This window comes from Vipera ursinii, assembly GCF_947247035.1.
Source record: "Vipera ursinii genome assembly, chromosome: 3".
In the NCBI taxonomy this organism is placed as follows: Eukaryota; Metazoa; Chordata; class Lepidosauria; order Squamata; family Viperidae; genus Vipera; species Vipera ursinii.
In genome coordinates this window covers 71,000,377-71,023,339 of record NC_139516.1, presented here as the reverse complement: position 1 = coordinate 71,023,339, position 22,963 = coordinate 71,000,377, and the positions used below count along the sequence as shown (strand labels likewise).

At 36.9% G+C, this 22,963-nt stretch overlaps 1 protein-coding gene across 2 annotated transcripts; it reads left to right on the top strand.

Annotated features, from left to right (window-relative positions):
• The first annotated feature begins 279 nt into the window (after window positions 1-279).
• ZRANB2 (zinc finger RANBP2-type containing 2) lies at window positions 280-21,603 on the top strand. 2 transcript variants are annotated; one of them, XM_083360470.1, is made up of 10 exons: window positions 280-518; window positions 2,991-3,043; window positions 3,138-3,246; window positions 4,316-4,398; window positions 6,104-6,180; window positions 8,441-8,578; window positions 9,767-9,942; window positions 14,554-14,634; window positions 19,235-19,396; window positions 19,831-21,603. In XM_083360470.1, exons 1-10 carry the CDS (start codon window positions 463-465, stop codon window positions 19,892-19,894), a joined length of 999 nt encoding a protein of 332 aa, XP_083216596.1. In that variant the 5' UTR covers window positions 280-462; the 3' UTR covers window positions 19,895-21,603. The 2 variants fall into 2 exon arrangements, with proteins under 2 accessions (XP_083216596.1, XP_083216597.1); XM_083360471.1 differs by lacking the exon at window positions 280-518 and adding an exon at window positions 557-754.
• Window positions 21,604-22,963: the final 1,360 nt, after the last annotated feature.

Genomic DNA, 22,963 nt, shown 5'->3' with positions numbered 1-22,963 from the left:
GTTCTCCATAATCAATAGGAAGAACTTTACCATACACTCAACGACGCCCAAAATAACTTCTGAAGTCAACTTATTTATGCCACTGCCATAAAGTCCTCCAAACACTAGGGGTCGGTCTCTGAACTTCCCAGCCTCCGCCCACCATCGTCGCTTCAGGGTCAGCTAAGGGAATGCCTGACGACCTCCTCTTTTCTGCCTTCCTTTCTGAACCCTTTCGGTAGCGTTTGCCCCAACGCTCCGCCGAGCGGCTACGAGAGATTCTAGCCGGCAAATCGATAAACAAAATAACTTTAGCGCGAGAACCCGTCACAAGGGAAAGAGGCGCTCGCGAGGGCAGCTCTCCTTTGCCTCAAGACCCCGCCGTCCTGGCCAATCACCGGCGACGCCGAGCTGCTGCCTACTTCGGGCTGGTCCGGCGAGGCGCCGAGCGGAGAAAGCGCTTGGGCCTTTCCCGCGGCCGAGATGTCGACTAAGAATTTCCGCGTCAGCGACGGAGACTGGATCTGCCCGGACAAAAAGTAAGGCAGCCGGGACGGAGGAAGCCGGCAGGGTTTGGCCTGTTGAGGCTACGGGAGGGACCCGGGCCTTCCCTGGGGTCGCGGGGACGGACGGCTTCCCCCTCCCCCCTTTTTTCCCCCTCCCTCCCTGCAACGGGGCGGATTTTTTTAAGGGAGGCCCCAGGTGTAGCCCGCGGTTGTCGCGCGGCCGCTGCGACTCCTCGTTAGGCCTCATCCTGCCAAACGGCCAGCGCAAGGTCAGAAACCACCAGCTCGACATTTCCAGGGGAAGGAAGGATCCCGCTGTAAGATATTATCTGCAACAGGAATAGAAGTAATAAGAGTTGAGAGTCGTACTAGTAATAACTTCTGCGCCCAGCTGCCCGGAAGCAAATTGAGGTGTATTTTTAAGTGCGCAGTGGATTATTAATCGCATCGTCTGGTTCAGGGGTCTTCAAACTTGGCCCTTTTATGACTTGTGGACTTCAACTCCCAGAATTCCTCAGCCAGCTTTGCTGGCTGAGGAATTCTGGGAGTTGAAGTCCACAAGTCATAAAAGGGCCAAGTTTGAAGACCCCTGGTCTGGTTTATTGAACGCTTTCTTCCACGTGCAAAGTGGTTTATTATATGGAGTCGGTGTCATCTTTTTAACAGGCTGATGATGCATGACGTAGGAAATGAACTGGGTAATTTAGAAATGTACTAAGAAGTACAGCTTTTCAAAGCCGCGCTGCCTTGCCGTTCAGTGCGTTTGGCATTTATTTTATTTTTGGTTTATTTTAATTCCATTTATATCCCGCCTTTCTCCTAAGGCTCAGGGCGGCTTACAAGCTTAGCAGTAGCCTTCATTCTATGTATATATATTTATTTTATTTTATTTTATTTTATTTTAATTCCATTTATATCCCGCCCTTCTCCGAAGACTCAGGGCGGCTTACAAGCTTAGCAGTAGCCTTCATTCTATGTATATTTATTTATTTTATTTATTTCATTTTAATTCTATTTATATCCCGCCCTTCTCCGAAGACTCAGGGCGGCTTACAAGCTTAGCAATAGCCTTCATTCTATGTATATTTATTAATTTTATTTATTTTATTTTAATTCCATTTATATCCCGCCCTTCTCCGAAGACTCAGGGCGGCTTACAAGCTTAGCAATAGCCTTCATTCTATGTATATTTATTTATTTTATTTATTTTATTTTAATTCCATTTATATCCCGCCCTTCTCCGAAGACTCAGGGCGGCTTACAAGCTTAGCAATAGCCTTCATTCTATGTATATTTATTAATTTTATTTATTTTATTTTAATTCCATTTATATCCCGCCCTTCTCCGAAGACTCAGGGCGGCTTACAAGCTTAGCAATAGCCTTCATTCTATGTATATTTATTTATTTTATTTATTTTATTTTAATTCCATTTATATCCCGCCCTTCTCCGAAGACTCAGGGCGGCTTACAAGCTTAGCAGTAGCCTTCATTCTATGTATATTTATTTATTTTATTTTATTTTATTTTAATTCCATTTATATCCCGCCCTTCTCCGAAGACTCAGGGCGGCTTACAAGCTTAGCAATAGCCTTCATTCTGTGTATATTTATTTTATTTATTTTATTTTAATTCCATTTATATCCCGCCCTTCTCCGAAGACTCAGGGCGGCTTACAAGCTTAGGAATAGCCTTCATTCTGTGTATATTTATTTATTTTATTTTATTTTATTTTATTTTAATTCCATTTATATCCCGCCCTTCTCCGAAGACTCAGGGCGGCTTACAAGCTTAGCAATAGCCTTCATTCTGTGTATATTTATTTATTTTATTTATTTTATTTTAATTCCATTTATATCCCGCCCTTCTCCGAAGACTCAGGGCGGCTTACAAGCTTAGCAATAGCCTTCATTCTGTGTATATTTATTTATTTTATTTATTTTATTTTAATTCCATTTATATCCCGCCCTTCTCCGAAGACTCAGGGCGGCTTACAAGCTTAGCAATAGCCTTCATTCTATGTATAAGCCTGCTTATTAGGGCTTTCGCCCCCCCCCCCCAGCAGCATTATTACAAAGTCAGCTTATTGCCCCCAACAATCTGGGTCCTCATTTTACCTACCTCGGAAGGATGGAAGGCTGAGTCAACCTTGAGCCTGGTGGGACTCGAACCTGCACTAATTGCAGGCAGCTGGTGTTACTTAAGGAGGCATTAGCCCACTGCTCCACCAAGGCTCCATTTGGATTGAATTGCATTACATGCTTCTAAAAATGTCAAGTAAAATGTCTGATTCGCTGTGATCTTTCTACCTGATGTGGGAGAATTTGTAGTGGTAGTTAATCAAAAGGAAACTGCAGTTATTTTGTAAGCGTGAATCCAAGTGTTTCTCTATAAATCATCTTAAAAAGCATGAGTTCTGAACTGATTTGCATAGGCTTGAGAGCCGAAGCTTTTGGAAATATTAATTACATTGAAAGTTCTTAAAATAATGTTTCTTTTATTTGCAGATGTGGTAATGTTAATTTTGCTAGAAGAACCAGCTGTAACAGATGTGGTCGAGGTGACTATATCAACTGTGTTTATTTTTATGGGACTGTTCCAAAACTAAATGTACAGGAAAAAGATTGATTTACCTGCCTGTTTTCTACTTTCAGAAAAAACTACAGAAGCTAAAATGATGAAAGCTGGAGGGACTGAGATAGGGAAGACACTTGCTGAAAAGAGCCGTGGTCTCTTTAGTGCTAATGACTGGCAATGTAAAACGTACGTTGATCTTGAAACTTGAATTTATTCTTAGTTTAATGTTATTGTCCTTTATTTTTAGTTTTTTTTGCTGATATTATCCATATGTACCTCTTTTATAATTTGTTCACCCTGTTCTTATGCCTATTTAATCATAAGGATATTCATTGCATACAGAGGGTCTTACTGCTAAATAAATGCACTTGGGTTTACCGAGATCATCTATTGCTGTTCTGTAAGAGCACAGATTTAAATTTGCTCATTTAGTAGATCCAGCAAGTTGGTTGGTGCATTAAGTAAGAATCATTTGGCAAGTGGGCTGCCTTAAAAATGAAAATAATAATGAACTGCAGATGTTCTGTTTCTGGTATTGAATACAATATTTAACATTCATTGAGAATTTTTTAAACTGCAATCTTTTTCTAGCACCATTCATCGAGAAGCTTCTCTAAAGATCATGTTGATAAATGTGTGCATTTTCCATATAACTTTAGACAACTTGAGATATCTATTAGAAGGCAATTGAATTTTTTTAAAAAATGGAACATTTATTTGCATTACTAATGTAGTTGTCAGTTTTAGCTAAATTGAACTTGACTTCATTATTGTCTGCCAGCATTTGTTTAGTTTGATTTTATTTGTATTTTCATTGATACCATATGGGAAATGTGCCATTGCTGTAAAATCTATATATGACAGGAGAATATCTCCATCTCTTTAACCTGCTGACTGGCAAAAAATCAGCCAAACCAATGAATTGTTTGGTCAACATAAAATATTTTGTTTGCTCTTTTTTGCTTGTATTTTGTTCAGATTTAGGCTTAACTTTAACTATGGATAGATTTTTGGGGACACTAAATATAGTATCAAAGATACATATGCACCAGTATATGTGCCAAAAAAGTTACATGTATTTTGCTTGACATTTAAATGCTATTTGTTGTATCTGAAATATAGGAGAGAAACTCTGCTCCTTCAATTAAAAATTATTTTAAACATTTCGGTTCTTCAGGTGTCAGCTAATACTTATCTTGTTAATATTACTAGTATTATTTTCAGTTTTTAAACTGATGTATTTTTCTTCCCAAAGATGTGGTAATGTTAATTGGGCACGGAGGTCAGAATGCAATATGTGCAACACTCCAAAGTATGCCAAACTTGAAGAAAGAACAGGTAATAAACTTAACTAAAATGCTTTAGAAAGTATTCTATATCAAATAGTTAAGGTGTGCAGCATAGTAGCGATCTGGCTCAAATAAGTGAGTTGATTCATTCGGAATTTCCTACTGATTTCTAAGCTGGGCTATCATATCGAATCAGTCTGATTTTGTGCACAGATTGACAAACTAACTTAGGGATAACTGATTTAATAAAAAAATAGATTATCCGTTCATAAATTTGATCAAGAAAAATATTCTAATAGATTTCAGAGGAATTCAGGTCAAATGATACTAGTGGCTTCTTGGAATGCCCCTCTCTGTATTAAAAATTACTCAACATGTGGAATATTGAATATTTCCCAAGATCTCTGGTGATGCATCCCTTTATTTTTCAAAATAAATGGATTGAGGCGAGAACCATAAATATTGCAAAATGCTTGAGAGCTATCAGAAAAGTTGAAACTTACTTTTAGTAGAGATAGATGTTGCGGGGGATAGCTTCCAGTTTCAGGTTTAAGAATTACTATCATGGTGCTGAATATTGCAAAAGAATACCTGCACTTTCCTTGTTCCTGATTTCAAAAAATGCTCAGGACACAGAAAGCTGCAATGCCTTGCATCTGAAACCTTTGCATCAGTTGGCTGGAAAAGATGCCTCATGGAACACAGAAATAATATTACTTTTGCAAAAACGCAGCTTAGTATTGAAATTTGTTAATTTTGATTTAGAGTAAATTTAAGTAAATCCTCTGCTCTAAAGCAAAGCACGTCTAGGCAGTTCTTCTCAGTATTAAATGTATTAAATCTAGCTTGTATGCTAGAATTTATTCCTGTGTCATGTGCAGCTACTGATACTGCATATAAACCCCTCTGTGGAATTTTATAACTTGTGGAAATGGTTTTGAGGGACCCACAGAGACTGAAATATTGGGGAAGAATCTTTGGCTTCCCAGTGAGCATATAGGAGGATGTCCATAGCTGTGTAAATGTTTTTTAATACTATGGCAGATCGTGATTTTTAAAAAGGAGAATATTTCAGTATGTAAAAATGTTTCCTACAGTGGCAAATGTTGCATCTAACACAAAGTTTGATATGTTTTATATGCATGCTGCTCAAAATGTGATTTACATTTATAGCTTTGACAGTACTATCTAAACGAGGGGTGTCAAACTGCCGGCCTGCAGGCCGGATGCATCATAGCAACAATGGAAAAAAAGTTGCGATACGTCGCATCACGTCACATGACATTGCAAGTTTGACACCCCTGATCTAAACAGTTGGAATTGGTGTGGCTGAAAAATGAGCATTTTGGTTGGTTTCTAGAACTGTTTCTGGCCATATAACTGAGCTCACACAACATGTTTTCATTTGCATTTGTACAATCTTTTCTTCTTCTCTGAGACTCTTAGAGAGTCTTGTGCCACAACGCCACTCTGTCAGCTGCCTTGACTTAGTTTCAAGTAACTGCCAGGAAATTCTGTTGACTGCCATTGCTTTTGTATACTTCTAATTTATCTGCACAGGTAAAACTAATGAAATAGTATATAGATGGCTCCCATACCTCTGTTTCACTTTCAGTTTTTACAGCCTTTTTATGCAGACTAATAGGCACTTACATAGAAATCTTTGCTATTACTTTTATTTAATATAAAGTAACATGTCATATCCTTAGAGTATTGGTTTACTTTTTGAGATTTTTGAGAATTTCCTTTTGTAGGATATGGTGGGGGCTTCAATGAAAGAGAGAATGTTGAATATATAGAACGTGAAGAGTCAGATGGGGAGTATGATGAGGTGAGTGATACGTATGTAACGAAATGTTTTAAAATATACTAATGGGAAAACTCATTCCTAAAGTCATTTTTTTAGTTCTAATTTGTAAACATGGCTCTGGAAATGTCAGTTATATTTTTTGGCTGAAATAATACATTGGTTTAAGATTACCAAAGGAAGGCTTTAAAAGAAATCTCATAGACTATAACATTATCATTGTTTAACATTAGGGGACTGGAAGCTAAAACATATAAGGAAGGGTTGCTGGAATTGGGTATGTCTAATTTAATGAAGAGAAGGACGAGGGATGACAAAATAGCAGTGTTCCAATATCTCAGGGGCTGCCACAAAGAAGAGGGAGCCAAGTTATTCTCCAAAGTGCCTGAAGGCAGGACAAGAAACAATGGATGGAAACTAATCAAAGAGAGAAGCAACCTAGAACTAAGGAGAAATTTCCTGACAGTTAGAACAATTAATCAGTGGAACGATCTGCCTCCAGAGGCTGTGAATGTTCCAGTACTGGAAGTTTTTAAGAAGAGACTGGACAGCCATTTGTTTGAAATGGTATAGGGCACGGGTCGGCAACCCGTGGCTCTGGAACCGCATGCGGCTCTTTGAGCCGTCTCCTGCGGCTCCCAGTCGCCCGGTGTGCGCGCACCTCTCTGGGCAGTGGTGCACGCGCACCTCTCCAAATGGAGAGTGGCGCCGCCCGTTTGGAGAGGCGCGCGCACATCTCTGAACGGGCAGAGGTGTGCGTACACCTCCGCCCTAACGGGCAGTGGCGCCGTCCGTTTGGAAAGCTGCCGCGGCCCGTTTGCAGCCTGCTACCTTCAGGCGGCAGCCTGCAAACGGGCCGCAGCAGCTTTCCCAACGAGCGGCGTCACTGCCTGTTCAGGTGGAGGTGTACGCGCACCTCTCCAAAGGTTTGGAGAGCTGCGCGCGCACCTCCGCCCGTTCGGAGAGGTGCGCACGCACCTCTTGGAACGGGCAGTGGTGCCGTCCGTTGGGAAAGCTGCCGCGGCCTGTTTGCAGGCTGCCGCCTTCCTCTGAAGGCGGCAGCTTGCAAACGGGCCACGGCAGCTTTCCCAACGAGCGGCGCCACTGCCCGTTCGGGCAGAGGTGTGCACGCACCTCGCCAAAGGGGAGACCCGTTGCCGCGCAGGTGCCTCCCATTTTGCGCAGGCGCAAAATGTTTTTTGCGCATGCGCGTGTGTAGACGCACGCGCACGCACTTTTTGCGGCTCCCACTTTTTTGTTTTAGTAATGGAACCGGTTCCGAGTGGCTCTTTTCCTTTTTTCCGGTTGCCGACCCCTGGTATAGGGTTTCCTGCCTGAGCAGGGGGTTGGACTAGATGACCTCCAAGGTCTGTTCCAACTTTATCACTATTACATCTTTGTAGAGGAATAAATTCCTGAGGCATGGAACAAGCCATAAAAGCATGTACAAATACCAAATTTGATTTTTATGTAGTAAAAATTGATACTGTGATAATATATTTCATAATTTTCCTATTTCAGCATGTTAAAATTCCACATTGGCGCTCTTAGATAGCTCTGGAGAACCATATCTAGGATGGGAAATGTTGCATAGAACTATAGATTCTTTATAACAGATAAGTTACATACTAATCAGTCCTTCCATTAAATCGATTTGTACATCAGATTAGTTGCTCTGTTTGCTTGAGTGGAAAATTGTGTTGAATTTAACTAGTCCCACCAAAAGGAGTAAACAAGAAAAAAGGTTAAATCAAAAAAATAAACCATTCTATTTTTTCCACCAGCCAATGTGTGCATGAGACTTTTATTTTGTATTTTAAATATACATATTCATTGGCCAGAAGCCAAAGAAATGTGAGGTAGGCAGAAAGCTAGTATTAATTCCATTAATGAATAAAATGTTTGCCTATAAATAAGGAATTCTATTAGTAAAAATAATGGATCCTTCATATAAAAGCAGACCATTTGTTCACTCATCTCTTGCCTGCACTGATTATGTATACTTACGTATACATACATTTGTAGAAAGCAATTGAAATTTTCAGCTCATCAAGCATTAACGTCTGTACCCCTCTATTAAGCTGGACTTGTGCCAGAGTTAGATCTATTTAACTCAACTAATAACCTGGATTGTCTGTTTTTTTTCCTTTTTGCAAAAAGAAATGAGGCAATAGAGTCATTTGTGCATGGAAAACTGTATGCATATTCTGCAATAATCCAATGGCTCTTAATTCTTGGAATAGCATGCTCTAATTGGTTAAATTTATGTTTTGTTTTTTGATAGTTTGGCCGCAAAAAGAAAAAATACAGAGGAAAACCTGTTGGTCCTGCATCTATCTTAAAGGAAGTTGAAGATAAGGAATCTGAAGGGGAAGAAGAGGAGGATGAGGATGGAGATCTGTCTAAGTATAAATTAGATGAGGTAAAGTAAAATCTTCAGATGTAACACTCCATTCATAGATAAATGTACAGAATGGTATTAACCTTACCTTTTCAGCTCTAATATGTCAAAGATCACTTACCTTATCCAGCAAGATGAGAAACTTTAGCACTTTTATTTCTGTACGTTAAGTAACATGCAAACTCCTTTGAATGCTGGACTTTTTAGAAAAGTCTTTACAAAATAATGCATAATTAGATCAGTTTTCAGTAAGAGTCTTATAAATGATGTGTTTCTACATTTAGGGGTGAAATGGCTATTAATGTTTTGGGACGGTAGTTAAAAATTGTTCTAGAAAACACTTGTGTATATTTAAACAAACATCTTTTTGTTTGGTCCTCAGGGGAACTTTCAGAAATTCAGAAAGCAAATATACAATCAATTGAAAAAAAATCTTTTTAATTTGTGTTTGTTTTATTATGTACGCCACCATGAGTCACTTGTTGAGATGGACCACTATAGGAAAAATAAATATATATACATACATACATAATACATACATACATACATATACACACACATACATATATATATATATACATACATACATATACATACATATATATATGTGTGTATATGTGTGTGTGTGTGTGTGTATACATACACACTGCAAAACAAAAAACAATATGAGATATGGTAGCTTAACATTGAATGAGAGGAAGCAATTATTTTAGTATGAATTAAATATTTATTCAGTATGCATGAGTGTATGCAGGATTCCTGCCAGTTAAATTACTGTTTAAGTTCAATTTTTAATATCAGTTTGATGGAACAAAGAAAAAGAACTTAATATTTAAAGACTGTTTCTTTTTCCCTCAAAAGAAAAGTTACTAGATTGTATTTTAACTACATCATTCATTCTGCATGGAACTAGGGGTGATAAAAACAGACAGACAGACAGACATGGTTGTTCTGTAGCATTTTGATGTATGATAGTCTAAATATAGTAGCCGGCCACTTCAGTTTTCTTATCTAAATGAGATGTCTAGCTCTTCTGTCTAAATCTGAAGTTTATAGAATTCATCTGTATTACATCATGTGAACAGGCTGCATAAACATCCTTGTCCTTATTAAGAAATGTTATGGACATGCTCTGGGGGATTTATGATCAAATTAGTACACCTACTTTTTTCCCAATGAGCATAAAAAGCTGCCAGTGTTATTTTCCAGGATGAAGATGAGGATGATGCTGATCTCTCTAAATATAATCTGGATGGTAGTGAAGAAGAAGATTCTGCCAATAAGAAGAAATCTTCCATCACTAGAAGTCGTTCCAAGTCTCGATCTTCTCCTTCACGGTCTTCATCTCGCTCATCCTCCCACTCAAGCTCAAGGTCTAGGTCCAGGTAAACGGGTACAGGTCAAGGGTAACGCCAGACAAAATGTCAGTATCTAACTTTCTTTATTTACCTCTCTTTTGTGATTAACTTTTAAATTATTTTTTCGCAGTTTAAGTTAGTCTAATCAATCTTACATATCCAGCTGCAGGGATAAACAGCATTAAAGATGAGTGAATTGGAGGTGGTTATTCTGAGTTTTATAAAAATTAAAGACTTGGCTCTTAATTTTAGTATTTTTGTAGCAGCTAAATATAGTCCTATGTCATATAGATTGTGTGACTTCAAAATACATTTTTGTTAATGGCTTGGTGAGAGACAAATATTAATCTATTTAAAGATCTGCTTATTGGTAGAAACTTACAAAAGAAGTAAAGTTATCCTTATTTTTAAGGGAAGGGATTGGAATTTTTAAAATAATAAAATTTAAACTTGTATTTAAACTTCTAAATAAACAAGGGTCTCTGTATACATATTAACCCTTGGAAGAGCCTAGGTTTTGGCAGCATTTATTTTACCAAAAATTACGGTATCTAGATTTTGTAACAGCTTTATGATGAATTATTCATAAAAATGTATATGGAGAAACTGCCAAATACAAATATAGTTATGTTTTAAAATATCCCTAAAGGAAAACTATGTTGCATAAAAACACTCCAATTAAGGAATTTGTTGATTTCAGGATTCTCTAGTCTCCATATTTTGGATTTTTTTTTTCATTGACTTAAAACATGTTTTTAGTATCCTCATCAACTTACAAATGTAGCCCAGTGCCTTTTATAGAAAAGGAACAAAATAAAATTTTCTAGGATTATATTTAGGTATAACATTTTATAAAAAGAAGACATCCTTTCACTTTGGGAAAGGATTCCAGTACAATGATGTGGTCCTTGTTGGAGAATTGGGAAGTGTGAAATCACTTAATTGTTTCTTTGCTTCTCCATCTACTGCTGGGGTTCATAATCCCCATAATGTGAAAATTTATATGCTGTATTTGTACAACTAAGAAACAACCTAAAGCTCAGAGCTCAGGCTAGCAGACTCAAATACCCTTGGTTTTTATTTCTACATAAATAGCTTTTTCTGACTCATTAGCTCAAGCTTACATTTGAAAATCAATGCTAAAGAAGTTTAACATGCAGATGGAAAATTTTAGTGGGGTAAATATTAACATTCAGTTGTTTAATACAATTCTGTTATAACTCAACATATGGGAAAATAATTATCCATTTCATAGACAAGAACGTGGTTTGGTTTGCATGCCTACTAAACACATTGACCAACATGTTAATTCTATATATCATGATCTAAAATTAGGAAAAATAGAAGAGCAATAATTACTGAATATAAATTATAAATAAAGGGAGGAGGATAAAGTTGCTGGAGAAAGATTAAGGATTGAAAGGTTGTGTGGACTAAGAAAAACTGCATTATTTGTAACATTGATAGACTTGAGAAAGAAAAACAAAACATATAATCAATTAGAAATATTTGTATATTTCCACTAGAAGTAATGGAATTCCAAAGGACTTTACTTGTTCATAGAAGATTAGGGGAAAAAATGCTCCATAAAGTTAGCTTTTCATGAGCTGAAGGGAAAACAATTCAGGCTTTTGTAGATATCATCCAAATACTTTTACCAGACCTTTTTTATAACACTTGGGCAGCAATAATAAGGCAAGTGGATCAAGGGACCTGAAGTTCAAAACTATTTGGTTACAAAATAAATTAAAAATAGTTTCTTAAAAGATTTTAACTAACAGAACTTCATAAGGTACAGATTTTTACTCGATTGTTGAAATAGTGAACTCAAGACAACAGTACATTTTTTAAAGGATTTTTTAATTTAGATTTTTCAAGATTTTAAAAAATTCTAAAAAATTTCAAATATTTGAACAAAAACATTGCTATACTTTTCATTATAAATATCTGAATTCTATAATTAAAATTGTATAAAATAAATTAAAGATACCCAACATGAATAACTTAGTACCTCAACATGGGTATTTTCCATTTTTGGGTCTGTGTTCCTCTCTATTCAGCTTAATTACTGCTCCCCTCTCCTCCGGACTTTATAATATTGAAAATCACACATCATAGCTTCGTTTGATCCTTATATCATAATGAAACTATCCTGGAGGGGCAGGGAGTTGACGTAAGAATCATACATTTAAAAAAGCATTAAAAGGAACTGTGAATTAGAAACTAATTGAAGTAGTATGCAAATGTTTAAGAAATATGTGAAGAATTATTATTCCAAACTGCCAGGACAACCTTTGAGAAAATACACAAGTTTGAATCTTGGATCAAATGAAAAGTTAAAATCTATGCTTTTTTCTTTTGGTGATTTAAGTTAATCCATATTTGCACCCAACAGTCTTCGTAAGGCACTGCAGTGAGCTGTCAAGGAGCTGTGTAGAGATAATGAACAAAGCCAGGAGATTGATTCAGCAAGTGAACCTTTGAATTTAGCTGGTTTATATCCTTTGCAGATAACCAGAAAAGCAACAATTCTGGCTTTCTGAATGGGGATCTTGGTGTTTGACTTAAAAAAGGAGATTGTGCTTTGAGGTGTTTAATTCTTTATGATCTTTGTTCAGTTTCTTAAGGCAGATCCATAAGGTTAGCTAGCTAGAAATCTGGATACTAGGATTTCCCAAGAAAAAGAATGTCTCATTGGCAGATATGTACAGGTACCACTGCTGAATTTAGTAAGCAGATTCTTCATTTACTGGTCTTTCATTCGGCTATCTCCCAGCAAGGCCAACTTTATCAGGAATAAAATGAGTCAAGCTCATTTGACCAATGTCAAATGAAATGCAAGGCTTCAAAATACATGCTGCTGACAGTGTCTACTACTCCCAAAATGATACTTTATGATTTTTTCATAAAGAATCCTCAAAAGTATTCATCAAGCAAGAGTGTCTATTAATCCAACTCAGCTCATGAAAGTTCTGGATCCAGTCAGTTTTTTAAAATTAATTAAAATATTTCAGATTGAAAATCTGTAATTTATGTACTTAATGATCTTATTTATCAGTTCTTTTAAAATAAATTACCTTCTTATTAAGCAGAAAATCCAATATTTTTTTCACTGAGGGTAAATGAAATTGTACAATTATCCTGTTTTGAAAGATCTATTATGGGAACACTTAAAATTGAAATAAATGTATATAATCTAGAGACCTCCATTTGTATTTTCCTTGTGTTAATAATTTCTTGTCCTGTAAACACAGCAAGCTTTATAAAAAGTTTGTTAAAAAAAGTTTTACTACTCAGTAAGTAGATAAAATCAGTAGATAAAATCTGTCAGAATTATGTTCAGGAAATAGGTATAATCAGAGAAATACAGTTTTAAAAATGAAAGGTATGAATGCTTTCATATATCATAAATCAGCAATGTTCCAGATGTTCTACAAACATTGGATAAATATTGAAAATAACTAATTGAACGCTAAGACTGTGCCTAGAAACGAAATTAATTATGACTAAGAAGACACTCATTTATTTAAAAGGAAATCTCATAGTCTACTGGCACTTAATTTTAAATATATAAAATAAGATTATGTCAAAACAAGCCCCTCTAAGGCTTATTTCTGAATAGATATATTTCGACTCATACAACTTTGTTTTCATTAAGGGTTATTGAATTGTGATTAAGTTGCTTTCAAATTCTTGTGGAACATGTCATTTGTGGTAAACTTCTGGTATAGGTAACTTTAACTTGACTATTTTCTGTTTTGAACTGTGCAGTTCATACTAACAAGATTCATTCATTGTCTGTGACTTACACATCAAAATCCATTGGGAAAATTCTAAGATAAATCCATTTCAAGAGAATGTAATTTAAATTTACAGGTAGTCCTTAACTTACAACCAATTATTTAGCAACTAGTTACAATAGCACTGAAAAATCCTTGCACTTACGACCATTACAGCATCCCCTGGTCATGGGATTGTGATTTGGACATTTGGCAGCCAGCTTCTATTTATGATGGTTGCAATGTCCCAAGGTCACGTGATCACAATTTGTGACCTCAGCCAGCTTCTGGCAATCAAAGTCAATGGGGGAAGCTGTATTCACTTAACAACCAAGGCAGAAAGTACTAAAATTGGGCACAGTTGTGTTATGACACATGACCAGATCTTTTAGTGCTGAAGTTCTGGTCTCAATTGTGGTCATAAGTTAAGGACTACCTGTATTATTATTATTATTATTATTATTATTATTATTATTATTATTATTATTATTATTATTATTATTATTATTATTATTATTATACTGGACTTCAAAAAGGCAATAAGCTTATCTTCTGTGGTAACATCCAAACATAATATATGACAAATTATTCAGGAAGAATATTTCAAAAAGCAACTTATAACATGACCTGGAAGATAGATAAGCCCTGCTTACTTAGCTTATGCTGTTTCTATTAGGTCAAACAGCTATTTAGTTCCTAACCAAGGGTTTTGTTTTTGTTTGTTTTTTTTGCTTGTTTAAATCACTCTGTGAAGAATGTCCTAGTGTAAATTTCAAATACTGTTAAATTAAAAGCTTAGGTTCATTGGATTCTTGTTTTTCTGTTCCTCCCAAAAAGAAAAATATTCATGTTGTTTCAGGTCCAGAAGCTCTTCCAGTTCAAGGTCACGGTCTCATTCCACTTCCAGAGAACGTTCTAGATCTCGTGGGTCGAAATCAAGGTGAATGAGGTAGCAAGCTCTGCTTGTCAGAGGGAGAGAGAGAGAGAGAGATGAAGAGGTCACCATCCATACTACTTTATTATAAGCATTTGCTACAAATGTCTTTCTTTTAATATAATTTTAGTAGCAAATGAAATTATATTTACTGAAGTAGCAAAATGATTTATTACAAATTCTCCAAGAAAGTGTTTAAAAATTGGGAGAGTGAAGGTATTTATTGTTTTAATTTATTTTTCATCCATCTCCCTCAGAGAGGGTCTCTACAGGAAACTATGAAAATTGGAGGAGAGATGGTATGACAATTTGAGTTTTCAGGGGAAAGGCAGGAAATCTAACTAAAATGTATGTGTAAAGTCAGTTTACCATTTAGTAGGTATTATCTGTATTCTAAGCTAAACTATATACAGAAATGCTGAATGTTGAATATTCAATCTTAAAATAACAGCTTTTTCCCTATTTCTGGTGCTTGCATTTCAAAAAAAAATAGGAAATAATGAACAGTAATTATATTAAAATATATATCCATAGTTAATTTTTCTCCCATGTCTAAAACAGATATAGGTAAAGTACTGCCTTGCCAGTCTGATTTTTTCCCCTCTTAAAATCTGTGTGAAAATATTTGTAATTAGTATGGTTGCTTAAAATAGAGGTCAGGACTTTTTAAAATTAATTCTAACCCAATAGCATGCAAAAGTTTAGGCACTTTTGGCCAAATTGTATGTATCAGTGAATTACTGAATGAACAGAAGCTGACAAAATCTCTACTTTGTATGATGTTAAAACTTTTTCTGCATGCTTGAATGCATGCTTACTATTTATATGTACTTTTATATGTTCAAAATGAGAAACAGTGAATATGGTAGATGCAGAAGTTTAGATATTGTACTAGTCAGCAGTTTATAAACCACCTTTGGCAGAAAGCTTCCAAGTCTAAGAAAGTTTTTTTTCTGCTCTTGATTTTGGAATACTTTCCCACTCTTCCTTGTACAGCTCATCTAGCTCAAAAATATCCTTAGGTCTTCTTGCCTGTACTGCATGTTTAAAATTTTCTCTCAGATTTTCACTTTGGAAACTGGGAGGTCAGGCCAAAATACATTTTCTGTTCAGTGGTTAATATTGATGGCTGATGGTTGTTTCTGAAATATTACATCTGTTTTTTGCTTCAGTTTCATTACTGATTGTGGGGACATTAGCATCTGGGATATGTTGATATGTAGTTCAGTCCATTGTTTCCAGAAACGCAGTATTTCCTATGTGAAGTATGGTAGAGTTAAGGTAGGCGAGGTACTGTTCTCTTCAAATGCATTGGCCTTTTTGCTGAAAATGTATCTTGTTCAGCTGATGCGTTCACCAGTCCAAATCATTTTTTAAAAAATGAATCACATTTAAAACATTTTTAAAATAATGTCTCAGGTTTTGTTCATCCGTGAAATTTGTCTTCACCTGTTAATTGTAGGCCTACCAAACTAATAACTTTTCCGTATCTTATCAGCCATTTTGGAGTAAAAAAGAGGGGGGATAAAGGATCACTTAAGCAACTAGAAAGGTGTCTTAAAATTCTGCATCTCTTCACCGTTTTCTTATTTTGGGTTCTGTAAACAGCTGCCTATGAATATCAAGTAAGAATTTGAATTTGTAGAAAAGTTACATTTTTTAACTTTGCACCATGTAAAAATTGTATAAGCTTCTGGTCACTTAGGAATGCATTGAGGTGTGCAGCCTGCTGGGTGGAGGTGGTTTCTAAAACTTTATGTGCAAACTTATCTATTAGCTCACTAAGAGCTAATATCTGTTGTGCTCAGTTAAATTTTTTATTTAAGCTATCTAGAAGTAAGAAATATCTAGTCTGAAAATCAGAGTTTGATAAATGATAGATAACAAGTACATAGCAGCAAAATGATTTTCTTTGATTTTTTTTTATGAGGCATGAATGTTAGGGTGGTTCCAGAATCCAGTCTGTAGTCTCTTTAGAGACTGAGCTAGACTTGTTGTCAAATATAGGTAAAGTTGGCTTCAGCTCATTGTTTCTATTTTGTTTTACAGGTAATCCTTGACTTACAACCCCCTTTGGGATTGGAATCTTGGTTGTTGAGCGAAGCCGTTGTTTAAATGAGACATCACATGACTGCTTCGTTCTGCATCCATCTTCCCAGTTGTCGTTAGGTGATCTCACGGGTCGTTAAGCAGACAGCGCCAAATATGGGGTGCCTTGGGTGGGGGGAAGGCTCTAGGAGAGGCTCCATTCAAGAACTGAAAACCATCCTGCCAAAGTCCAAGCAGGATTATCCACCCCTGAGTGAAGAAACCTGTACGGCCTGTGGTGGGTCTTCTAGGGCCTCCCCAACCGCCTGAGGCATCCCATGTTCATTCCACCCTTCTTCTCCACTCTGCTTGGATTTTGGCTTGTTCCTGTCTTTGGGACAGCTGAAGGAGTTCAGCTTTTCTGCATATCTGGAAGGGAACTCCTTTGGCAGAGTGAGGAGCACAGTTCAAATCTTTGGGATTTGAATTCCATTTCTACAGCCCACCAAAGCAGATCGGCTCTCCTCTATGCACATGAAGGAATTCTGGGAGGGGGCAGGAATGGAGCTTATATTTTCAGGATTTGAGCTGTTTCTATACCCAACCATAGGTTTGAGCTGTTTCTATACCCTGTGTAGGAAGAAATTGTTTCAGTGGGCTTCAGGGAGCTTAATCATTCAAAATTTGAACTCCATTTCTGCACCCCGCCAAGTACAACTCCCCTCCATGTGCGAAAGGGAAACCCTCCAGCAGCATGCAAGAGTGGAGCTCGAATCCTCTTCAGTTCTGTTTCTGCATCTGCCAGAGAGGTTTGACTATGGCAGATGGCTCTTGCAGCCAGCCCCCAGAGACAAGCGGGAGCCTTTTTAGCAGGCAGCAGCAATTTGCAACCTTTCCTGCCAGATTCCACAATGAGGTTCTGGAGAAGCCGGCAAAGAAGATTGCAATGATAATCACATGACCATGGGGCATTTGGCAATCGGTCATTAGTGCGAACAGGTTGCCAAGCCTCCAGTTTGTGATCACGTGACTGCCAGAGTGGTGGCACAGTCTTTTCGACAGCCATAAAGCACCCTTTCCAAGGCTGTCATAATTCTGAACCACCGTTATGTTGAGGATTACCTGTAATCTAATGGATACATGTTAACTCTGTTAACATTTTACTCTTTAAGAAAATAAAAAGCTAACTCCTGATCTGAAAATTACAAAAACTGTTAATCTTTTTATGAAAAAAGGAAAGGTGCCCTTTTCTATGCAATTTTTTTTCCATATTTACTAATGAGACCAAATATTTTGTGTAAAGAAATTGGCAGCCAGAAAATTGGAAGTTTCCCTTCGAAAGATTGTATGCTCTTGCAGTTGAATGAATCAGTCTGAAAGGTTACGGCTTTACACGTCTGTGGAGATTCTCAGTCATCCAGATCATGGTTGTCCCAAAGGTGCTTTTTCAGGAGGCCGCCTGTTTAATGTGCCTCCTGAAAAAGCACCTTTGGGACAGACTGCTTTATATATTCCAGTTTTATACCTATTCAGGCTGAAATAAACAAATTTCATATACAAGGCTTTTTACTTGCCTGTATATGAAATGCGAATCTCTTACCGGTCGTCCTCAATTTATGATCACAAGTGGACCTGAATTTTAGTTGCTAAATGATACATCATTAAGCAAGCAAGCCATGTGACCAGCCCAATTTTACGACCATTTTTACTGCCATTGTTAAGTAAACTGGTTAACGGTTAGGTCAGGGGTCCTTAAACTTGGCCACTTTTAAGACTTGTGGACTTCAACTCCCAGAATTCTGGGAGTTGAAGTCCACAAGTCTTAAAGTGGCCAGATTTATGGACCCCTGGGTTAGGTGAATCATGCAGTTGTTAAGGAACTTCAGCCTCCCCTATTGATTTTGCTTGTTGGAAGGCAGCTGGAAAGGTTGCAGTTGCAATTACATGGCCATAAGATGCTGCAACTGTCATAAATACAGGCCTGTGGCCAAGGCCCAAATTGCAATCGTGGCTGCAGGGGTGGTGCGATGGCCGTAATTTCGAGAAAGGGTCCTAAGTCATTTTTTTCCAAAGGCTGTCATGACTTTGAGCTAATGTTTAAATGATCAGTTGTGAGTTAAGGACTACCTGTACCTGTACAGTATATAAATGACTGTTGCCATCAGTTCCACCTAACACTTTAGTCAGATATTTGTTTTCAAGGGTTTATTAAATATATAGCATACTACATCATTTAAATTGACCCCCTACCTTTTCTTCAGTTTATGAGTAATTTGTATCTCCATTATTTCTTATTTCTTCAATGTTATCTTAATATTCAAGCTTGCTGTTACGTACTGAAAACCAGCAATTAATCCAGCATAAATGGCTTTTAGATTATATAGTCAGTTCTGGACAGGCTATTGATGTGGCCCTAGACAAACTATTTAAAATGATTGAAGTTTAGGTCCTTATTAACATGGCAGTAAGTATTCATATACTAATGTGTATTCTTTGAAACTATGTATATTTCTGCATTTGATATAGAGTTGTATTTTTGTTTATGCTAGGATTAAGTCTGATTTATTTCTTAATAAAGATCCAGCTCCAGGTCCATCAGGGGTTCTTCAACCCCAAGGAAAAGATCTTACTCAAGCTCTCATTCATCATCCTCCACTGAGAGAAGCAGAAAGAGAAGCCGATCTAGATCTTCTTCTGGTGATCGCAAAAAAAGGCGAACAAGATCACGGTCACCTGAAAGGTTTGGGTTTTGTAGAATAAGAATGGTTGTTCTTTAAATGCTGGCTTTGGAAGGATCGAGGAGCAGCATATTATAAGCTGCATGTATGTGTGTTTGTGTATGTGGAGTGATGGCCATTTTATTCTGTCTAGCTGTGGCTTTTAAAATATATTCTTGCTACCTTTAATTACCCATCTTAAAGATAATCATACACATACAATGCAGAAAACGTGATCCTTATAGTACTCTTGTGAACTTACATTTTTAAAAATGTATAAACTCTTCCTAATTGAAGAGTCCTAAGTATTATGTGAACTGTTCCATACTACTAAGATGCAAAGATGAAGCCCTAATAAGTATATTTCAAATCCTACTCTTTTTTTTCATTCCCTGTGACACTCATTGCATTTAAAACTTACTTGTTTGCATGCTTTCTCCCATTTTTTATCTTTCAGAAACCGCAGGTCATCCTCTGGATCCTCTCATTCTGGATCTCGTACAAGTTCCAAAAAGAAATAATGTATAAAATTCAAACACACACACACATACAAAAACAACAGTCCGTTGCATGAGACAATATAAAGAAGTTGATGTTTTATTTGGTCAGAAATGGTACATCCTGCTAATAGAGATGCATGTTTAATGGAAAACTGCAGCTAGTTTAACTCATAAAACATGTAATGAAATATTTTAAGCCATAAATTGATTCCGGAAAGATAAATAGGTTTTATTTAATTGGGCGTAACCTTTTAACAGGTAGCTTTAATTTGCTCTTGTTTGAGAGTATCAACCAAGTACTATCCTTGATCTATTGCTATGTCATCATGTAAATTTCAAAGTCTGGTTTCTGGAAAAGTTTAGTTTAATTTTTCTTTGTCATCCTTGCAATGTTAGTAGGCAGGAATGTATCTCAGTTTTAGAGTAGAAGAATTCTGCTCTGAGGAACAACTCTTTTTAAATATGTTTGTGATTTCTAACTGAGAAGAAACCTAGTATAAATTATTTCCTGGACATTTTGCAAAATAACCAATTCTTTCTGTTTTCTGCAGAATTTTATAATGTATTATGTAAGGCATGTAATGTGTTTGATTCCACAGTCCTTTTTATTCTTTATTGACTCAGCAAATTAATAAGTGCATTATGCTGCAGATAAAATATGGAAAGAAATATATTTCTTTCAGGCACAGCATCTATGTCTCCTTTTATGCTCCTGCCACTGGAACACATTAAACTAGCGTCACTTGGTGAAACAGCAACAGTAATTAAGAAAAAAGCATGTGTGAAAGCTGCCATTTCAGTGATTTTCCAGAAGATAACTCTCAGAACCAGAAGTAATTTATGCTCTGGCAGTAGTCCAGTCCTATGCAGGCTTGTTTTGGCCAGAATACCATCTCTGGAAAACTACAAAGAACAACTTGGTGAATTAACACATACAAACTAGCCAGATTGGTATGATCTGGAGAGGTATTCTTGAAATTTTTTATACATAAGAATAGAAATCCTAAAATCTCAAATCTATTTCAACTAATTCATGGCTTAACATGTTTCATTTTCACTTTTGTTTTACTATCAAATGTATTTGTTAAGTACTGACCATTCTTAAACTGATTGGGAAAATGTATTTGTCATCTTCAGTCACATCCAAGGTAAGTATGTTAAGGGAAATTAATAAATCTAGGGAATAGGCTATGCCTTCAATATCTTGCATTTTGGAAGATCTGCTCCATAAAACAAACTGCACAATGGAAGTGGAGCAGAACCGCCATCAACTTTTTTCTTTTTATGATCATCTTATATTTGATGGGGGTGGGGCTGATCAAAGACATAGCAAAATGGCTTTGCTGTGTGGATATTTTAGATAAATTTTGCAAAAACAAAATGCCTGTACTCCTATATTGCTTCCTCTTAGGTATCCTCTTTCTTTTGCTAAATTGTAGCATAGATTGCACAAGTACAAATAGTCTTGTAACTGTGCCTTTCTGACTTTTTGAAAGTCTTTAAAAAAATGTGAAAACCAGATTTGCTAAATGCTACATGTTAACAGTTTGCTTATTCTTGTGCTTTTATTCACAGTATTGTACCTAACAAGTTTTAATCTCGGTATATGATAGGCTAGAATAACTAAAGGAAAATTATGGGTTTCATTTGGCTTTGATTCAAATTGTATTGGTTATATGAAGATCCAATTCAGCGGATGTGTAAATAAAGCATGCCAGTTAAATATGTCATTTATTTGTAGTTTATGTTCTTTCAATTTAAGCAATGCCAGATGTTGCATAGATTGCAGTTCATTTAATTTACCCTTAATATTATGACTTGAAATAGTTTAAATTTATTTGAAGTTTTCATCCCAAGTAAACCTGGAGATAGACTAATAATGGTATCTGTAGCATGGGAGATAAATGTGGGCCTGCTAATATCTCCTTTGCCAAGTCCAGTCATGGAAGGGTATAACAAGGGTTGGGAATCAAGAAAACAAAGCTTCAAAAATGTATTCTTATAAACCCAAATGAATTTGGTTTCTTTCATAGGATGCAAAGTGTATAAAATACCGATAGTAGAAATGTTTTCTAAATTTATTTCATTGAACTTTAGAAATTTGGGACTACAGTTAAAAAGATGATTGATACCCTGTACAGGTAATCCTCAATTTACAACCACAATTGACCCCAAAATTTTTGTTGTTAAGTGAGAAATTTGATAAGTGAGTTTTGCCCTGTTTTATGACTGTTCTTGCCACATTTATTAAGTGAATCATTGCAGTTGTTAAATTACTAACATGGTTGTTAAGTGAATCTGGTTTCCTCATTGACTTTGCTTGTGGGAAGATCTCAAAAGGGGATCACATGACTGGACATTGCAACGTCAAATGTGAGTCACTTGTCAAGCATCCAGAGCCTTGGTGGAGCAGTGGGCTAATGCCTCCTTAAGTAACACCAGCTGCCTGCAATTATTGCAGGTTCGCATCCCACCAGGCTCAAGGTTGACTCAGCCTTCCATCCTTCCGAGGTAGGTAAAATGAGGACCCAGATTGTTGGGGGCAATAAGCTGACTTTGTAATAATGCCGCTTGGGGGGGGCGAAAGCCCTAATAAGCAGGCATATACATAGAATGAAGGCTATTTATTTATTTATTTATTTAGTTATATTTATATACCGCCCTATTCCCTGAGGACTCAGGGCGGTTTACAGGGAATTAAAAATCCAAAATACAAAAATTAAGAACCAAATTAAAAAATATTAAATTAACCCTGTAGTCAGTTAAAAAGAACCCCAAATTAAAAATTCCTCCTCAGTCTGGGCCCGAGAGCTCAAAGAGCCAGGTCTTCAGGCCCCGGCGGAATGATCGGAGGTCGGGGGCAGTCCTCAGCTCCACCGGCAGCTGGTTCCAGAGGGCAGGCGCTCCCACCGAGAAGGCCCTATCCCTGGGTGTCACCCGCCGGCAATCTCTCACCGGCGGAACCCTGAGCAGACCCTCCCTGTGGGAGCGCACTGGGCGAAGGGCGTTTGATGCCGGCAGCAGGTGTTCCCTCAAATAACCCGGACCCAGGCCATATAGGGCTTTATAGGTGATAACCAGCACCTTGAA

What these genes read in the sequence shown, in the direction of transcription:
- ZRANB2 (XM_083360470.1), top strand. Translation starts at nt 463, where the DNA reads ATGTCGACTAAGAATTTCCGCGTCAGCGACGGAGACTGGATCTGCCCG. An exon ending in TGGATCTGCCCGGACAAAAA is followed by an intron (nt 519 to 2,990) that starts GTAAGGCAGCCG and finishes TTTTATTTGCAG; the next exon opens with ATGTGGTAATGTTAATTTTG. An exon ending in AATGACTGGCAATGTAAAAC is followed by an intron (nt 3,247 to 4,315) that starts GTACGTTGATCT and finishes TTCTTCCCAAAG; the next exon opens with ATGTGGTAATGTTAATTGGG.